This window comes from Embiotoca jacksoni, unplaced genomic scaffold (genome assembly GCF_022577435.1).
Source record: "Embiotoca jacksoni isolate LCO1_2020_lvr unplaced genomic scaffold, fEmbJac1.0.p SCAF_2, whole genome shotgun sequence".
Lineage (NCBI taxonomy): Eukaryota > Metazoa > Chordata > Actinopteri > Embiotocidae > Embiotoca > Embiotoca jacksoni.
The window spans coordinates 24,180,030-24,199,271 of record NW_027185340.1 but is presented as its reverse complement, the minus strand read 5'-3'; the positions used below and the strand labels follow the sequence as shown (position 1 = coordinate 24,199,271).

At 42.0% G+C, this 19,242-nt stretch overlaps 1 protein-coding gene across 1 annotated transcript in view; it reads right to left on the bottom strand.

The window, feature by feature from the left end:
- LOC138201552 (5-hydroxytryptamine receptor 2A-like) overlaps positions 1–18,338 on the bottom strand; it is an 87,523-nt gene extending 69,185 nt beyond the window's left edge. The window contains exon 1 of the mRNA XM_069155157.1: positions 17,088–18,338. Within this exon, the coding sequence (XP_069011258.1) occupies positions 17,088–17,535 (448 nt within the window). The 5' untranslated portion in view covers positions 17,536–18,338. The remainder of the gene's footprint in view (positions 1–17,087) is intronic.
- Between the last annotated feature and the right edge of the window lie 904 nt (positions 18,339–19,242).

The window sequence follows — 19,242 nt, the reverse complement described above, 5'->3', positions numbered from 1 at the left end:
AACGGACTGGGGAGCAAATAAAAATGAAAACATAATTCCAAGCGATAGTAAGGTTTATTGTCCTATCTTATAAGTACAAGTGCAAGGCTTATGCGCATCAACCAGTCTCTGCTGGAGGATAAGTAAAAAACAAAGTGAAATGAAGTCTATATCTTATATAAAAATCACGGAGGAAGACACAGAGGTCCAAACTACAGGAATAACTGGTCCCTAAATGGCACCCACAGAGTATGAAATGACCATATACTCATTAACTTTCTGCTGTGACGCTCTCCACTCTGCTGGTTTGAGTGTTTCCAGCAGATGCTGAACCTCCCGCAGGGATTTGCTCGCATTCACATATCAGAGCCTCAGTAAGGTGAGTCAGGCACACTGATCTTGGATGATAAGGTCTGGCTCCCATTTGGGGGTCCAGTTCATCTCACAGGTACTGGATGGGGTTTTAGGTCAAGGCTCCGTGCAGGCCAAGAGCTGTTAGGCACATTGTGTTCTGGAGTCCAGGAATTAAAGAGATAACGGGTGGAAAAGATCACCACGACGTTCCAGGAGATAATCTCTCCAATCAACAAGTTCAACTCTGCACAAAAATGTTGCGCCACAGCAACTTCATTAAGAACACTGAAAAAAAATGGAAATTCAATAATATTACTCTGTTCCTCCTCTCCCTCCTGCCAGTGGATATCTGTCAGCAGGTTAAGGTCTTTCTGCTCCATGCTTTGTACACTTAAACCCATCTATCCGTCCATAACTTCTGCCTTCCTCTCCTCTGTTTCCAATGTTGATAGCGTTCCTCAGAGCTCACTGACTCTATATAGTATAGTGATTAAATCATATTAATGATCTTGTCAAACATCAAATGAATTACATATGTTTTGAGGTTTGTTTCAAGGTAACGGGTCTTGCTTTGTCTCAAAGGCACTGAATGTGTTTATTAGCTGCTGGCTGGTATAATAGGCTGTCAGCAAACACGTTCACCATATCGTCATTATGAAAAGGGGATGATATGCCAGCGTAATGTTTAAGCTTTTTTTTTAACTGTGCGCAAGAGGCTAGAGAAATCACTTACTACAGGTTTAAGGTTAGATTTTTTTTTTTTTTATCATTGTCAGATCATTTGGTTTTAAATTATGAAATTTGAATATTCTGTGTCTTTTGTGGTGTTTGCACCGTATTTTACCAGGAAGCACATTTAATAAAATTTTATGATTTAGAAATTCATGTTGATAGCCTGATTGTCTATTTATGTCTCTGGAATCACTCAGTCTGATGTTCAAACCGTCAGTCCAAATAATTTTTTTTGCACATCCAATAAGAATCCATTCCTCATGATTGAATATCTGTATTTTATATTGCAAGTCATCAGGTTCGCTCTGTTTGTCCAGTTGGCAGCCCCTCATTATGTCTTATCCACAGTGGTTGCTATAGTAATGACATTGTGCCAGGAAGTAGAAGTACATCACATAAACAGACCAAAATTGAGTGTAATGAAATGGACTTGCTTATTTACCACATGGCCAACAGGTTTTCTAAAAAAGAAAACCAGACAGCTTAAAGATGCTGTAAAGTATAAATGAAAATCAGTTTTAAGTTCATCACACCACAGAAGTGTGGGTTGTTAACTACCCATCCAAATTTGAATGAAATAAAACACTGACAAGTTTGTTAAATTAGGGTTTGAAATAGTGAGAAAATCATCAGTCTTCTCTGCTCTGAGACTGGGGGGCGTGTCCTGAAGAGCTGAAGCTCCGCCCCCTCCCTGGAAGGTGTTGTGTATGACAGTCCTGTGGCTGCAGTTCTTTTCCACACTAAGCGGTCCGTCTGACATCCAACCTCTCGGTGACTTTATGCATGATGTCCCACTGGTCCTCTGTCTCTCTGGTGGACGGAGCAGCCTGCTTTATGAAAACAATAGAATCAGAATTTATTTGTCCAATGAGTGAAACATACAGATGCATATAAATGAAGCTTGTCCCCCTGAGCTGTAACACAGGAGTCAAACTGGACACCAGAGACAGAAGACAGTGAGTCTCCAACTACTTCTAACCACCTGAATTACAATCGTGGAGATAATAAGAGAGGAGGAGTTGATTTAGTTCTGTAACGACTGCAACATGAACAACGCTGCATTACATCACATCAATTCATTACATCACATCAATTCATTATATCACATCAATTCATTACATCACATGTTAATTCATTATATCACATCAATTCATTACATCACATCAATTCATTACATCACATCAATTAAAGTCAATTCAAACTTTCAACCTGCTCAGGTCTAACAGACAGTCTTTCTCTTCCACTGATGTCCCTCCTCCACCTCCTCCTCCTCCTCCTCCACCTCCTCCTCTTCCTCCTCCTCTCTGCGACCTCTTGCACATGTAGTCGGGTTTGTTTATCCGGACCGGTACCGGTACATGTAACTGAGAGGGTCGGTGATTGTAACGTTACACCGGAGTACAACAACAACAACCCTCATTAATGTGAGGACTAGATCTCCTCTGGTCCATGTTTACCATCACCCCGACATGTAAAACACAGAGTTACATATTTTATAGGTCTTTATCGGAGCTTTATTGAGACGCATAAAACAATCTGTGGTTACTGAAGCATTTTCCTCTGAACTCTGCTACGAGCTCAATAGAAGCTAATTAACACATTAGCTTCCATTTCACCAAAATAAAGTTATTCTACACCGAATAAAATCACGTTAGCGGTTTTCACCGCGGACTAAATATAGCAGAGTTACTGTGGAAAAGTTATCAAGTATAATTATAACAAGCACACAGAACTTACTCTGAGTGGTGAACTGCTGGCGGTGGTGGACGAGACTACCGATGGTAGCGGCGGAGACTGCCGGCGGTCCGGCGGCGTGGTCCGGTCCGGTCCAGCGGCGGTGGACGGTGCCGGTGTGAGCGGAAGATGAACGGCCGTGAGGGTGAAACTCTGATCCGCTTGGCGCTGCAGGAGAAGCGGTGCATCTGTGAACTCCGTCTCCGGTCCAAGTTGAAACTATCCACCATGAAATGATCACTGCAGACGGCTGTTGGTGTTAATCCTAAAGTCTCCTTTAGCTCTTCATGAAATCAATCCTCCTCTTTTTCCTTTCTTCATCAGTCGGACATTTAAACAACGATGCAGCGCTGCTTTGGAGGTTCTTGCTTCCAGGAAAGATTCACTTGCAGGTGGAGGGAGACGTCCTGTAGCAGCTAGCTGATGTACAATAACTATCTGACTAGACAGGAGTAGAACTGAAGTCCAGTGGGACGACCTCTTATGTAAATGAGCTGCAGGCTTTTATAGTGTTTCACCGTGAGAGGAGGAGCCATGCAGAAGGTTATATAAACCATCTGTGATCTGACGTAGATAGGTTGTTGTGACGTAGATAGGTTGTTATGACGTAGATAGGTTAGGTTTTAGCCCCGCCTAAAAAAACCTGAGCTGAAGATGGGTGAGAAACTGTTTAATGGTCTAACTCCACATTTCAGTGCGACAAAGTTTAAAAGCTTTGTACATGCTTTCAGCAACTCATTTCACACATATATAATGTACCGAGAAGCAAATCTTGGAATTTGCTTTACAGCATCTTTAAGAGAAGGAGGAACTTTGCTCAGCTGCCTTTCTTTCATGCAGCTGTTACTGCTGATGTTAATTTCCAGAGAGGAGTGTGGTCCAGTACAATTGTAATTAACATTTCACTCTGTTAATCCATTTATTATAAACTATTGAATACGTGGAGTGTTTTACCATTTTTACTTGTCTTTCATTCTCTCAACTTTTCTCAAACCATTTACTTCTCTTTTATTGCTGTATTATTCAAATAATTATTCTAAAGTAAAAGCACTTTCCTTTTAATCTATTTCCTATTTCTATTAATTTACATTTTACAAGTCACCCTGTTTTCTCTTGAGTATTTAATATGTATTTTTGATCCATATTACTATGCTTTGCATCTGTCAATCATTTGTAAATCACTTTGAATTGCATTTGACTTGAATGAAAGGTTATACCATACAGGAGGGGATCAAAAAGTGCTGAGATGGCTCCTGAACAGAACAGCGTCGTGAACGGACCAGGGGAAGCTACCACTTTTGTGATAAAGTATTCCAGTCACTTGATCAAAAATAGCATATAAGTTACACATTATTGTATGACCTTGAAAGGCCTCAGAAAGTCTACAGCAATGAAGCAATTAGCTGGTGCTTTGAGGTACATTCACTTTTCCAAGGCGCAGAATGTCCCTGTTCAAGACTGAAGAAGGCGTGTCAGGTCAGGTGGGTTTTCTTTGACATCCAGGGGATTGTGCACCATGAATTTGTTCCCGAGTGTCAGACTATCAACAATGATTTCTACTGTGACGTTCTGAGGTGTCTGACGGAAAACATTTGTTACAAACACCTTGAACTGTGGCGCGATGGCACCTCGGTTTTTCTCACATGACAACGTGTCCACTCAGGTTTCTCGACTATAACACAATCGTTGGTCACCAATATCCTACTCCCCAGATTTAGCTGCATGTGGCTTACTCTCCTGCTATTCCAATAGAAATGGACATCAAATTTGAAGGGTGCTCTTTGCTCAAGTTTCATGTTGAAAAGCAAACATACTTGTGATCACAAAAAGGTGTGTAACTCAGGTGCTGATGTGGATTTAACAATGTAACTTGGAGTATTTACTCATGCAGGTTATACAGTAGCTTCCTCTGTGCACGTCACAGTCACACGCCCCATTCACGTGCATCAGTAGCAGTCTCTGAACTCTGATTGTCCCTCGTATATGAATAAAGTCATGTCACTGGAACTTAGGGGCCAAGACCAAATCAAGAAAAAGAGCCCCAGACTAAGGGGATGTCCACAGTTTTTGTACCCCCGCCCGACGCCTGACTAAAGCATGAACCTCTGCAGAGGAGAGAATAAGAGAGAATACTGTATCAGGAATCTTTGAAAAATGTTAGGAAAAACCCTGACTGGTACATGCATTACATCCTGACAGATGTTTCTTTCAATTTGTCCACCCCGCTTCTTTCAATTAGGTTTGCTAAATAATGGCCACCACTGCAACGTACTTAGTTAAAGTGACCAAATCAACAGGTTGCTTTAACAACACAAACTAAACCAGAATTAGACAGCATTAGTTTTATCCAGGTGACCCAGTATTTCCTGTAGTTTGTCACTTTAGAATGTGACACTCGAAAAAAGGTTGAAATGTGTGTAAAGAAGTTTTGGCCCCTGATGAAAGCTCAAATGTGTTACGTCATTGTAAGAGAAGCAGCAGAGAGATGAGGTTCAATATTTGCCAGGGTTTTTTGGAGGTTACAGATGGTGTGAGTTATAGTATGGAGTTATTCTTCAGACACTAAGATGTTTTGTTATTTCTCATGCATTTTTGTTGGGGCTGTGTCAGATTGGGGGTCTTGCTGCCTTCTTGGCAACCTTGGCCCAGGTAGAATAATTCACTCTCTGTTGTTAGCATTAAGAGCAATAGCTATGATACATTAACACATAAATAAAGACCAGAGAAAAAGCCACTGACTGACAGGTTATCTCAGGTGACAGTGAGCTCTGAAAAATAGATCTAGACAGTAAATGAAAACAGATTGTCTGTTTCCGACTTTAAGATTATTTGTAGTTGAACAATCTAACATGCACAACATTGTAGCTGAATAAACTCAGCACTTATGTTAAAACTGCTGAGATGTGGATTGAGTTTGGAGTGATTCGCAAGGGAATCCAATCCGCGGAAGAAATGGAGTCTAATTTTTTAAGTAAATCTAATCGTGCATCATTGAGAGAAAGAGGGTAAACCCCGAAGGCTTTGAAACAGAAGTGTTTGTTTCCTGTCAGACATTCTCTGAGGAACACTATCAACATTGGAAACAGAGGAGGGGGAGGCAGAAGTCATGGATGGATAGATGGGTTTAAGTGTACAAAGCACAGAGCAGAAAGACATTAACCTGCTGACAGATATCCACTGCCAGGAGGGAGGGAGAGGAGGAAGAAAATGAGGATTTAAAAATTACCTGAAGTCATTTATGCGGCTCTAAAGAGTGGTGGTTGGACTGAGACGGGAACAGGGATCAAATTTGGCAAATTGGAGGACTCGGCAGGCATCCACTGAGCTCAGGCTGGAATACTTTGTTCCCATAGCTCCTTCTGTTTTACACTGTTGCCTCTGGTGACCAAAGGACCAAAGGCTGAGCGAGGCTTCCGCATGAGGAGCATCGATTACCAAGCAACTGAATGAAAAAAGCCATGTCCTGTGTGGAAAGGGGGGGGGGGGGGGGGGGGGGGGTGCTGGTTTATGTTTAGAGAAAACTATGCTTTCATTTGGATGGTTGTTAGAGTGTGTGAAGAGGTTTCCAAAAGCACATCAAACAGGATACGTAAGGGGCACTTTAAACCGCTGTTTGCTTCCTATTTTACATTCTAGAACGCTATTCTCACAGCTGATTGGAGCTGTCATGTGAAAGGATGGTTTACTGTATACACAGCAGTGGGGATCTATTCATTTCAAATCTTCATTTCCAATCTGGTGGCAGAGACAGGAAATGTAAAATGGGATTTAGGTATTAAAGATAAAGACTAATTAAAAATATGGTAATCCTAATTAAAGTATTAAGAATGACAGAATAAAAAAAAACTAGATTGGTATCAGTCATGCAAACTAAAAGTGTATCATATAACACTTGACTGAATCATATAGCTCTGAGCTTTTCCTTTTTTTCAGTCCTTTTTTTTACCATTCGCTACCTTTACGTGAATATTAGGAGTTGGTTCGTTGAGAGGAACAGCTAGTGGAGATAATTCCCCAGCTGGTGCCTTTAAGTGGAGCCTCAGTCGATGTTAAATTTACACGCTTCATGCACATCATCATTTATTCAAGAAGATGGATTATCGTTACGCCAGTCGAAACTGCGTGTAAAAACATCCGGATGGAAACACACCTGTTGTGGACCTTGACCTCTAACAGCACATTTCTCCACCGGTTTGAACACAAAACCAACATGCACTCCAGGGTTTAACTTTTTTGAAGATGTCTAAATAAATGCAGGAGAAATGTAATTATTCCAGGTTTTGTGACAGTCAATCAGGAACAGACTGAGACTTAAAAGCAGCCCAACACAGCCAGTGGCAGGATTGTCTCCATGCTGTCACTTTGAATTTGTTTTTAAAATTGCTTTCTTTTTTAGTTGAACAACACTCAAGAGATTCTCCATCATGCAGGTATATCTTCATCCTCGATAAACACATCTAAACAGATGAAGTCATTAAACTAACCATTTTGTTATTTGCCATGGCGGGATTATATATCTCTTCACTCAAATCACAATATAATCTTACAAATACTACTGCTGAATATAATATCCTACACTTCATATGATGCATTGTAACAGAGCTTTGGTTTACTTAAACACTCCTGCAGACAAACTCCCCGCTTCTTTGCTGCTGTTGGAGCCAATCCCTCCACCGGTGAAGTTATGTTTTGTTTCTTTGATTGTCAGCAGGATTAGGAAAAAACAGCCAGCCCGATTTTCATGAAATTTATTGGCAGAGTGTAGCGTGGGCCAAGGAAGGACCTAGAACGTTTCTGAGCAGATCCATACATTATTTGTTATACTTTCTTTAACATTTCAATAAAGGGCACTTGGCCTGCTAAATCTTGAAAATCCATCTTGAAATCCAATAGATGGTGGTAAAATAGGCTGCTCCTAATTGGTTGACTAAGCTGTAATCGATGAGAAAAGTCTTAATCAACCCAGTTTTCATTTGTGAGGGAAAATTACCTATAACCATTGATTTAATGTTCATTCTTATACTGTTCATCCTTACTGTATGTGCTTATGAACTCATTGTCCCTTTCATGTTGTTGACCTGTCGTTGATAATTTTCCACTGTTCATGCATGTCTTAATCTGATTTTGCACATACAGCAAACTTCATCTGACCTTACACGTAAACAGCAGCGCCCAGACATAGGCAGCAACACCTAGACATACCTAACCACAAAAACGAATAGTCTAGACAACTTATGTCTAGTCACGTACACAATTCACACTTTGGTAGAAATACGTCCTGGGTTCTGTTCCTCCTGGTCAGTCAGTTCAAACACAGCACTGATCCATACTTGTAAGTGTGACTTTGTATTGCCTTCGAACATTTATTAAACCATCTTAAATACATTAAGTCTTTGCTGTTTCTTCTCACCAGAGTAAAGACATCCACCACAATTTGTAGTTTAGGTGCAGGAAGCAACCTCAAGCTGCACCTTGTCAGAGACGTTATGAATACCTCACAGAAACATTTGTTACCGGCATCCCCTTTTAGAAAAGTGGCCTTGTGGGTAACTTGGGAAGATGTGTTTCCCACCTCCATGTCTCTGCCTTTTCTCATCAATGCAGAGGTGGCCCGGACAGGAAGTTACCCGCTCCAAGTGAGGCTGGAGTAAAGACACTCACAGTTTGGAGCCAAGGATCTGGAAAGGTAAACTGCATGCAATAGGCTTTCTTAACTGTTCCAACTTCCACCTTTTATTCCTGTCTATGTCACTTTATCCCAAACACACACACACACACACACACACACACACACACACACACACACACACACACACACACACACACACACACACACACACACACACATTCAAGGGGGTTCAGTACTTTTTCTTCCTTTGCTGTTGATAATCTGTTAGTCGCCTAGACACAGATACTGTTAGGCTAAGATACAATATACTGTGTTGAAATAAACCCAGAACTCTCAGCCAACTTCATTGTAGAGTAAAATTCAATGTGGATTTCTTTTCGTAACCCAAACCATGATCTTTTCCTCATCTTAACCAAGCAGTTTGTCCTTAACCCTGTTAATGTTAATGTTTTAGGGCCTAAAAATCCCTGTGAGACGCCAAGGACCGCTGCACTCCATGCATCCATATAAAACATACAAGGTGCCGTGCAATACCTCACCGTTTGATGCCCTGGGAATAAGAATGTGTTGTCAATGATGTGGCTGCTCTTAATTGTTTTTTGCATCACTAGTTAACACTGTGTTATTGGAGTAAACTGACTGCAACACCAATCTTGTTGCTTTAGGAAACTCTCGTTTCTCCATCAGTAGTGAGTCGTCACTAAGTAGTTGCTCATTACTTCAAGATGACAACTGAGTTTTTGCTGAGGATGTCAGATCTAATGACGAAGTAATTAGTAATGAATGAGGCATTGCAGTTTGTACCACTCAGCAGCTGGTCCACAGTCAATTAGGAACGGCTTGTGAAGAATGTGATTGTTATTCTGTTGCACAGATATTAATAAAATAATTGTCACTTAATGATTCAGTATCTTCCAGTTTGTTCTATTTTAACTCGTCATTATCTGCTGCTCCGTCTAATATTCAGTTGTTCAGAAATTACACATTAATGACTCATTAATAATCAGGTTGTTTCTCCTCACTCCTCATCAGATTTTAGCCTATTGAAGCTATTGGGCAGATAAAGGTAATATTGGTAGAAATGCTTGTTACAACTCTGATAGACAGACATTGATTGGTATTTAGGTCAGCTGCTGCCAGTCAGTCCGTCTGCTCGCCTCCGTTCAACAGGTCTGATGGCCGTTGGCTGTTTGCTCTACAGGCTTTTCTGAACTTTGACAAAAAATGTCCAGAGCATCCATCTGCCTCCGATTTCCATCCAGTAGTTGTTGAGAGATTTCAGTCTGGACCACCGCGGTGGGCTGACTGACAGACTGACATTGCTTTCCCCAGGGCTTAAGTTTAAATGGGTTACTGCTTCGTAGAGCAACACGAAAGGTCCAACATGAAAGTTGTACTCCTTACCCAAGTTCAAGTCATCTCAAAGTGAAAAACAAAGGGATCTTTAACCCTCATGAGGGTTTTAGGGAGCCACTGAGCTTTCAACACGCATTGGCATTTCTATTTATGAGTTCAGTATTGAAGTTTGCCAACTTGCCGAGCTGCTCTTTAGAGGATTCTACCAGTTGTGTGATTCCTAAACTTTTCACACTGACATTATTTCTGCTTCCAAAGCAAATGTTGACATTTGCCGATGACAAATGTGACGGTTTAAAGCAGCTTTGAGTTTATATCTAAATCTGCTGTGTGCTGACCTGGGTCACAGCCAGACACACTGCCGTTTATCTTCACCTTAAAATGAAGAGTCGTATTTCAAAGTGAAGTCAATCTCTTTGGGGAAAATAAACACAATCTGTGAGCATCTCCAAAGAAATAGAAGCCAGTAACAAATGTTTTCTGATGTAGAAGGTAGACAGCTGTACATCTTCAACTATCATGGGTACAAATTATAAATCAAGTCAAACCCCAAGTAGCTCTTTAAAGCATCAAAAAGAGTGTCAGGAGGATTGTTTAAGGCAAGAAAGCGCATCAGTGTGTCAAGATTATTTTGACAGCTCATCCCTGAGGAACGCAGAAACAAGGCAAGGACCAGAAGAGACAAACCAACGCTACACAGTTGGAAATCTATTTGTCCTCTGTGATTTCATGTAAAGTAGTTGGGAAACAAGCTTTGTCCAAAGTGTCCACGCTGCCACAATGCTAGGCCAATCCCAAATTTCCCAAGAGACTTGAACTGTTTGTTTTGGTCGAACAGATTCATAGGACAGAGCTGGATCTCTAAATCATTGCCAGGCTACCTGCCAGCATGGCCAAGCAAGACAGGCGCATCCGTCAGAGCCAAAGCATATCAGCATTTGGCTGGAAAGCTGATATGTATGTGACATGCTGAATATGCTCCGTCATATGAGATATACGACTCCTTTCTGGGTAAAATCTCAGGGAATCTGAAGAGAATGAATCTGAAAGCTTCAGCAATGTTCACTCACAGAATGCCGTTCCAAAGTGAGATTATATAGATATGTTATAAAGTGCTGACAAATCTTAATAACATAAAAGGGTTCTGGATGCCTTGTTTGACAGCAGAAATCTATTGAATGTTGGATGAAATATCTTCCTGCAAAATCAAGACCAAAAGCCGTGCTAGCTGCTCTGTGATGCTGTAGTGTGAGGCACAGTACTGGAAAATTTAACACCAAAAGTAATTGGATACATTCTCTAAGATTAATTAACATTAATTTCTGCCTTCTTTCTTTCAATAGTTTTGAGATATGTATCTGGATAAGTGAACATAATGACCTCATGGTAATGCTGGATAAAAAAGCAGAGCTCATCCTTTTCTGCACCATGAATACTTGTGCTAACTTTCACAGCAATCTATCGGATAATTGTTGAGATATTTCACAAAACCCCCCAAAATCTGAGGATCACCAAACCCATTATTGTCTGTAAAATATGTCACAGCAATCCATCCAATAGTTGTACATATATTTTAGTCTGGACTAAAGTGGTGGACTGCCTGGCTGACAGCCCAACAATTACAACCCTGGATATCAACACTGGCATTCATGAAAATGTGACAACCTCACCGGTGCTACAGTTTCCAAAGCGCTCAGTTCACTTTCTGTCATGATAGGCTGCACATCAAGTGCTCCTACTGACACACCAAAACCACAAAGTTGCCCAGCTGGCAAGGCACTAAGCCTCTGTATCCGTCAGTGGGCATCCCTTTCATATTTCACAGCACTTATCCACTCCACCCGACTGGACATGCCTCCTGTTGTTTCTTTGAAAGTGAGGGAAGGGGTCTTTGAGGGGCAGCGTTTTTTTACCAAGCATTCAAAAACGGTAACTTACCGTTCCACTCGATAACCACTTCAGAGAGCACAACGTCATGTCATTTCCATGGAAATGACAAGGGCAGTATTTAAAGCATCCTGTGGTTATCCTGATACAGTAAGTAACCACGTGCTTTATTTTCATTGACCTCCTCCAGAAGCTGATCACATGGCTGCAACTTTTTGTGTAGACTGGAATCTAATTTACTTCATCTGTAATCACATCTTGAACTAAATATGTTACACTTTCACCACATTTCCACCTTATGTACAACCAAAGAAAGTCCAGAGGTCTGAATGCAGAGCAAAGTGCACGTACACACAGGGGTGGTCATGATACAGTAGCTCGGTTTTGTGGATCCAGGAAGGCAATTTCATCAACATGTTGCTGCTTTGGAAAGTCGGCCAGCAGTGACCCGGAATACTAAATACTTACAGTACATACACTGCTGTGTGCTGCCCTTTACAGTCCAACTCATCTTCTTCTTTGACCATGTTTAATGACACACAGATAAACATTGGATTATTTCGTGAAAGGAAAATTCCAACATATCTTAACCTGACATATTTTCCATTAATAAGACTACTGTGGCTTCATGCATCAGTTTTAAAAACAACTAACCTCCTGTTGATTTAAAATACCTGCATGCACTTGTCCCACCTTCACTTGATAGGCATTTTTGCCTCATGTCTCTCCCTTTGTCGTATAATGTGATTGTCGCCAAGAATTCACACAGACGGAGGTTGAGTCACAGTTGTTGGAACAATCTGTGAACAGTATGGTTATAGGTAGTTTTAACGTGATGGTTACAGCCTTTATCCAGTAAAATGCTGTCTTATCTTTGCATGAATGTGACCTTACAGTTTGAAAACCTCTGGAACACAGTCAAAGTTTTCGTAGGTAGAAAGTGCCCAAAAGCGAACCAACATGACACTTTCCATTTCAACCTGCAGGAGTAAATAGCACAAGTGGGCATTTGCAGATTTGCAATGTGCACTTGCTTGTCTCACTGCTGGAATACAAAGGCTGGATTGTCCTCTGGGCAAAGGCCCGAGACCCCAAGGGGTCTCAAAGGGAACAAGTTCATCGATCTCCACTGGTTTTGTCAATTCAATAAATTTCAAATGTGTGATGGTATTTGCAACACAAAATGGATTATTTGCTCATTTTCATGCTCCATGTTTTTGAAGGACATTTAAGACAACAGTGGATCTTATTTGTAAATAGAGTTGTGTCCAAACCATTGTTCACACATTGGTTTGTGAACTGCCCTTTTAAAGTATTGTTTTTTTGGAGCCAGAAGAAACAATATTTGGACTATTCCCGTCCACTGATAGCAGAAACCAATCAAACCAGGCACACTCCCATACATAGCTATCTTTGAGGCCTAATATTTAAGTGATGATGGAATTATGAGACAGACCAACACTGATCAGATGGAGTTGATTTTTGCTAATGACACCATATTGAGTTGTGGAAAACAGTTAGTGTTAGTATGAGAAGTTGACGCGTTTTGAATGGGAGTCTGTTGGAGCCAGAGGTTTTTTGGAGCCAGCCCCCCAAAAAAGCCCCAAGTGTTAATGCACTTTAAGACTCATAGACTACGTCCACTTTTACTTTCAGTCTATGATTCAAACTGAAATGATTACCACGGGACATTCAGTAAGGAACCACAGCAAATTTTAATCCAACGGCTTCTTAACTGGTCATCTGGATCTCACCTATCATTTCATGTATAAATTGTATCCTCCCATAACCTCATTAGTGACCCCAAATAATAATTTAATCTCCGCAAGTTCAAAGGCACAAACTAATCTGTTCCCTCATTAATACCCCCTTCATGACCTCATCTCTTGGCTACACCTATAATCTTCTTTTTGCCATTAATAATCACCTCCTACAACCCCACCTATGACCCACCATCATTTTATAAGATCACTCAGCTGCCCTAATATTATCATTATGCCCTCTCACCCTGAAAAACTGCTGTGTTTGCTTTCTGAATTTGTTAACAAACCAGAACTGCGGCAGTAAACATGAGAAAATAATTGCCACGTGTGTGTTTGTTTAACGTCAGCGTCGCTAATGAGTTCTTTTGTCTTCTCATTAAAGGCCGCTGAAGGCGAGTAATAAGCACTGCAGGTTGCTCTTTTGGAAGCGCTCTTCCTTCTGACTAATTTACCACGCTCCTTCTCATGCAAATGAATTTGCTACTTAAGGCTTAAAGCTTCTTATGTGAGCGGCGGCTCGTGACATTTACAGACAGAGGAGAGCGAAAGAAGGAAAAGAGCGAGAATCTGCTGGAAATGGGCAACAGTGAGGGACGGCGGACAGTGTGTGTGTGTGTTTGAGAGGTTATCTGAGTGTGTTGTGTGTGATGGGACAGTGACAGACAGATGAACAGTGAGAATGAGGGAGAGCCGAGGAAACACTCAGTCTCCTGCAGCATTAATCAACCATCTGAACCACCAGCAGAATGACAGCAGCTCTCACACAGCTGACTGAAGAGGGCAGAGCCAAAGGTTCTGTTTGCCTGACTGCCATGAACAGATTATGGAGACAATAGGCCCCTGAGGACAGACATGTAAAAGGCCCCCAGACAGTCTCACTGTGGTCATTTGGAGTCTGGTGGTGGTTGCTGTGCATCTCTTTCATGCTGCTATGTGTCTTTTAATTAGCAGTTTGGGTAACACTTGGATGAAAGTGAATGCACCCTTACTGACGTAAGACTTTAGGGATGGAGATGTCGGGTGGCACATTGTTCCCCTCTTTGAGCAGCGCTGAAATATCTCGAATAAATACAGAATTGTTTGCTATGTAATTCCTTACAGTCATGTCCTTCAAAGGATGAATCCTTCTGACTTTAGGAGTTCAGTGTAAAATATCTCCGCAACAATTGTTACAAAACTTGCTAGAAGGTCATTAAATCCATATAATAAATATATACAATATATATATATATATGTATATATATATAATATAAATCCAGTTAAGGACTTATAATATAAATTCAGTTGGCTCTGCTGATCCTTTGACTCCTTATTCCTCTCGTACCAGTAGCAGGTAAAAGTTTTCAATAGCTCAGGGCAAAATTAAGGGATTAGATATTTATGGTTTTAAGATGCTAAATCTCATCATGAAGCTGACTTAAGTATTGTGCCTTGACCTTTAATGAAGCACCATCATCAAGTCAAAATTCCAATAAGTTTAGTAATTTCGCTTATGTCCAAATACCTGAAAAATATATGACATTAGCATCGGCCAAAGCTGTACTTTTGCATTTAGTGCTGATTCGCAAAAGTTAGCTGACGCACTGAACTTACGTGATGACGATAGCATGCTAACATTAACATTTAGCTGAAAGCACAGCTGTCTAAGTATAGGCTTGTAGTTGTCACAACATCAAGGCCAGACCTATAAACACACGACTGTGACTGACTGACTGAGTGAGTTACAACGCTGCTTGGCCGGGTGCCACATCACTGAGTGAAGTTACACCATTGGCCGGGCAAATACCTTAACTTCCTGTATTTGTTTCAAATGAAAAGCCGTTGTTTCCAATTGAAAGCCCTCCAGGGTTCATAAACGTTCCAGCTATAAAGTCAATTCTGTCCTCATCTTGTTTTATGGTATCTCAGTATTTGTCAATATTTATATTATAAATATGATATATTTATAACAAATATAATAGCTGATAAATTTGAGTGGGACAATAGTTTAGTTGCACCCAGTATAGTGTACTGTTGCCTAAAAAAATATTTAAATGTTTACACATTGTTCTATCTGATAACATGTTTCTGAAGAATTAAATTAAGAGCAGAATTAAAGCTAACGGCTCCCACATCTGGTCATTAGTTGTTTTTTGATACCAACATGTGCTTGATGAAGGCTTTAAAGTAAAATCAAAACCTCAAAACCGGGACAATGCTTTTGTCCCTTTTTCATACAGTGACCTTGCTTCTACATGTTTTAAATATCAGCGGTTCCACCTGTTTTTGAAGAGAATAATGTGGGCAGCCTTTTATATGTATATATTCATTTATATTTATTTATATGCTGTATATATGTCTATTTATGTTTTATATGTCTATTTGAGTCCGTGTGTTTTTGTTTTTTGAACGCTGAGCTATAACCGGAGTCAAATTCCTTCCATGTGTAATTGTCAGGGTTCCTGTCTGCTCCTACTGTTTGCTCCTGTTTTATCCCCAATCACCTCTCCTCATGTTTTCTGTCATTCCCATCTGTTTGTTATTGTTTTCCCATGTGTTCTGTGTCCTCCTCTCCCCACCTCCTGTCACCTCCCATGGCCACACCCCTCACCGGTCTCAGCAGCTGCTACCACTCTCCCCAAATCATCACCTGCAGGTGGCTCATTTCCCTGATCACCTCCCCGGACTATATGTACCCTGCCCCTGTAGTCGTCTAGTGTCGGTCCATACTGCTAGGTACTGCCAGTCACTGCCAGTCACCGTCCGTCTGTTCCGGTTCCCCCACCGGTTCCCGCACCGGTTCCCGCACCGATACCCTGTTTCTGCTTCTAGTCTGTGCGATCAATCTCAGCTGATTGCCAAAGCTAAGCAGGGTCAAGCCCGGTTAATACTTGGATGGGAGACCACCTGGGAGTACAAGGTGCTGCAGAGCTACCAGTCAGAGCCAGTGAGACTGACCACCGTCTTTCCATCCCTGGTCCTGCTCCAGTACCGGACAATGCTCCTGCTCCCTGTTTCTGCTTCTAGTCCGTGCTCCCAATCTCAGCTGAAGCTAAGCAGGGTTAGGCTTGGTTAATATTTGGATGGGAGACCACCTGGGAGTACAAGGTGCTGCAGAGCTACCAGTCGGAGCCAGTGAGTCTGTCTGTCCCCGGTCCTGCTCCAGTACCAGCAAGCGCTACCGGACAATGCTCCTACTGGCTGTCTGTCCGGCGGTCCTGCCAGCTTTCTTTTTGCACTCCAAACAAACACATCGCTGTCAACAACAACACGGCACACCTCCACGGCACGCCTCCACCACTGCTGCTCTCTATCTTTCCTCCATTATCCAGCACAGAGTAAGGTGGATTCTGACATGACTGTTCACACTGAGGTCGCATCACCAAGGGTCTAAACAGTAGATCCAGACCAGACCAACGATCGAAACACAAGACATAAAAGTGTCTAAAAAAATCTAAATGAGAAAATGTCAGATTTCTTCCCTTCAAGCTGTCACAAATGTTGTAAACATCATCTGCAGTGAATGAAGCCTTAAACATGCAGGCAGGTGCAGTTTGTTCAGTCATCCAACAATTCATCCATTTGAGAAACAAAACAAAACTTTGTGCCTGTTGGTCTCGAGTGATCAACACACCAAATGTCAACCGAATGAAGCCCAATGGCTCAAGGCTTACCGTAGAGAATGGTCACCATGGAAACCGGCATGACCAAGATGCCTAGGAGCATGTCGGCGACTGCCAGTGACATCAAGAAGTAGTTGGTTGCGTTTTGCAGCTTCTTCTCTAGGGAGACAGCCAGGATCACCAGGATGTTGCCCATCACCGTGACAGCGATGACGACTAAAATCAGCAGCGCCGCCCAGTTCTTCTCCACCGGCAGCTCTGAGGGACGACATGGAGGCCCGTAGACTCCTCCGACGTTGTGGTAGGACCAGTTCCCCAGCTGCGCGTCAACGCCGTTATGGACCACGTTGTTCCCGTGACAACCCGGGTTTGTTGCGTTATTGAGTCGGAGGACGCTTTCCTCGAGTCCACGTGGAGGCCAGGGGTTGGACTCCACAGTGGTAATGGCTCCGACCGTGTTGGAGATCAACTCTGACACGTTGCCGCCATGAAGGTTCATGTTGTCACCTTGGTAAACGCCTCAGGAGCGCTGCCTGGAAAGTGGGTCAGAGTAGAAAGAGGAAACTCCAGTCATCATTCACCCGCTTCCCTCGCCCAGGTGAATTCCATAAATATAACACCATTCATCACTTCAGTAGTGACCTGTCCCTCAATATGACCCGTCACTTTTTTTACTCCATCATCTCAGAGGAAGGTAAAGCTTCGAATTGTCAGAGGATCAACAGATGAGCTCCACACGGGGAAACCAAAATAGCATATTGCTGAATTCAGCGCAACAAAAGGAGCAGCTGTTCGGTCTCAAAGGAAGATGCCGACTGCATAAAAATTAAAACGCTTGGTTTATGCCGTCACTGTGTCCCACGGCCCCGGAAATATTAACAAAGGAAAAAGAGTTCCAGTTTCTCGAAATATTGCAAACCAAACGTTGAACTGATCTTAACACACATTAAAAAAAAAAAAAAAAATCCTTCTCATCTTCTGATCATAGAATCCATTTGAAGCTGGAGCGACCGACGGCAGGTTCCTCTTCCTTGAAGTCTGGACTTCTCCAAGCTGCACTCATGTTCAAAATATTAGCTCCATGTGAAGTCTGGGATGATACAAACCTGCTCATCTCCTGGGTGAAGCATATTTTCCAGCAACTCCTTTCAAGCCGGTGACTTTTAGTCTGTGATCTCACTAAAACCAACAAAAACACTCATCTCTATATTTTCATCCTAAAGTTGTATCAGTCTGACGCAAATCTGTTAAATTGCAGTTTGGGTTTACATGCCTGCACAGATGTCATTACACTGTGTGTGTGTGTGTGTGTGTCTGTGTGTGTGTGTGTGTGTTGTGAATTGTGTGTGGAAATCCTGGATCCTTGTTGTGTCGTGTCAACTCATCCGTGCACCTGTGAGAGTGCAGCAGCAGCCAACAGGGATGGATGATGAACATGATGATATCTGACGTGTGTGTCAATAACTTTCCCTTCTCCTTTTTCCCTTCACACGCTCCCGTCAGTTAAAAAAGTCCTGATTTGTCGTAAGAAAACATTCCTGTGTGCCTTTTCAACCAAGAACAATGTCAGCCCTCCAGAGATCTTAAATATTCCTTTAATTGTGTCCTCGTCCTGCTTGTATAAATCCTCTTTGGAAAATGTCCTTTATTCTCCAAATCCTCAAAGAAGCAACACTGATTTGTTTCCCTCACAGACCTTCATCCTTTATTCTTCATGTATTTCCTCATCTTGTGACTTTGTGAAAGGAAATTAACTAAAAAACAAAACAGAAGAAGAAGGAGGAGGAGGAGGAGGAGGAGGGAGCCCTCCTGTCTCACTGTGAACCATCAGCAGACTGAAGAGGTTTCATGTGGTTTGCAGGTTTCCAGAAGAGTGTTGTTAAGTTGCTGAGTCGTCTTCGGTGGTGATCAGGAGCTCCTCTTCTGCCTCACATGCAGCCTCTCTCTCTCTGCAGCGGTCTCTGGGATCTCCTGCTCTCTCGCTCTCTTTACCCGGGGTGTCTCTCCCTCGCACGGTATTGGCTCGCTCTCTCTCGTGTCTCTTGTTCTCTCCCATTTATTGTGCGTTTCCCTCTCTTCCCTTCCCTTTTGCTGAATCTGTAAATCTCTCTCTTCTCTCTCTGCCTGTCTCCCCATTCAATCCAGTTCAAATGGCTTTATTGGCACGACCATATTCAGACACAGAATTGCCAACGACCTGTATGAA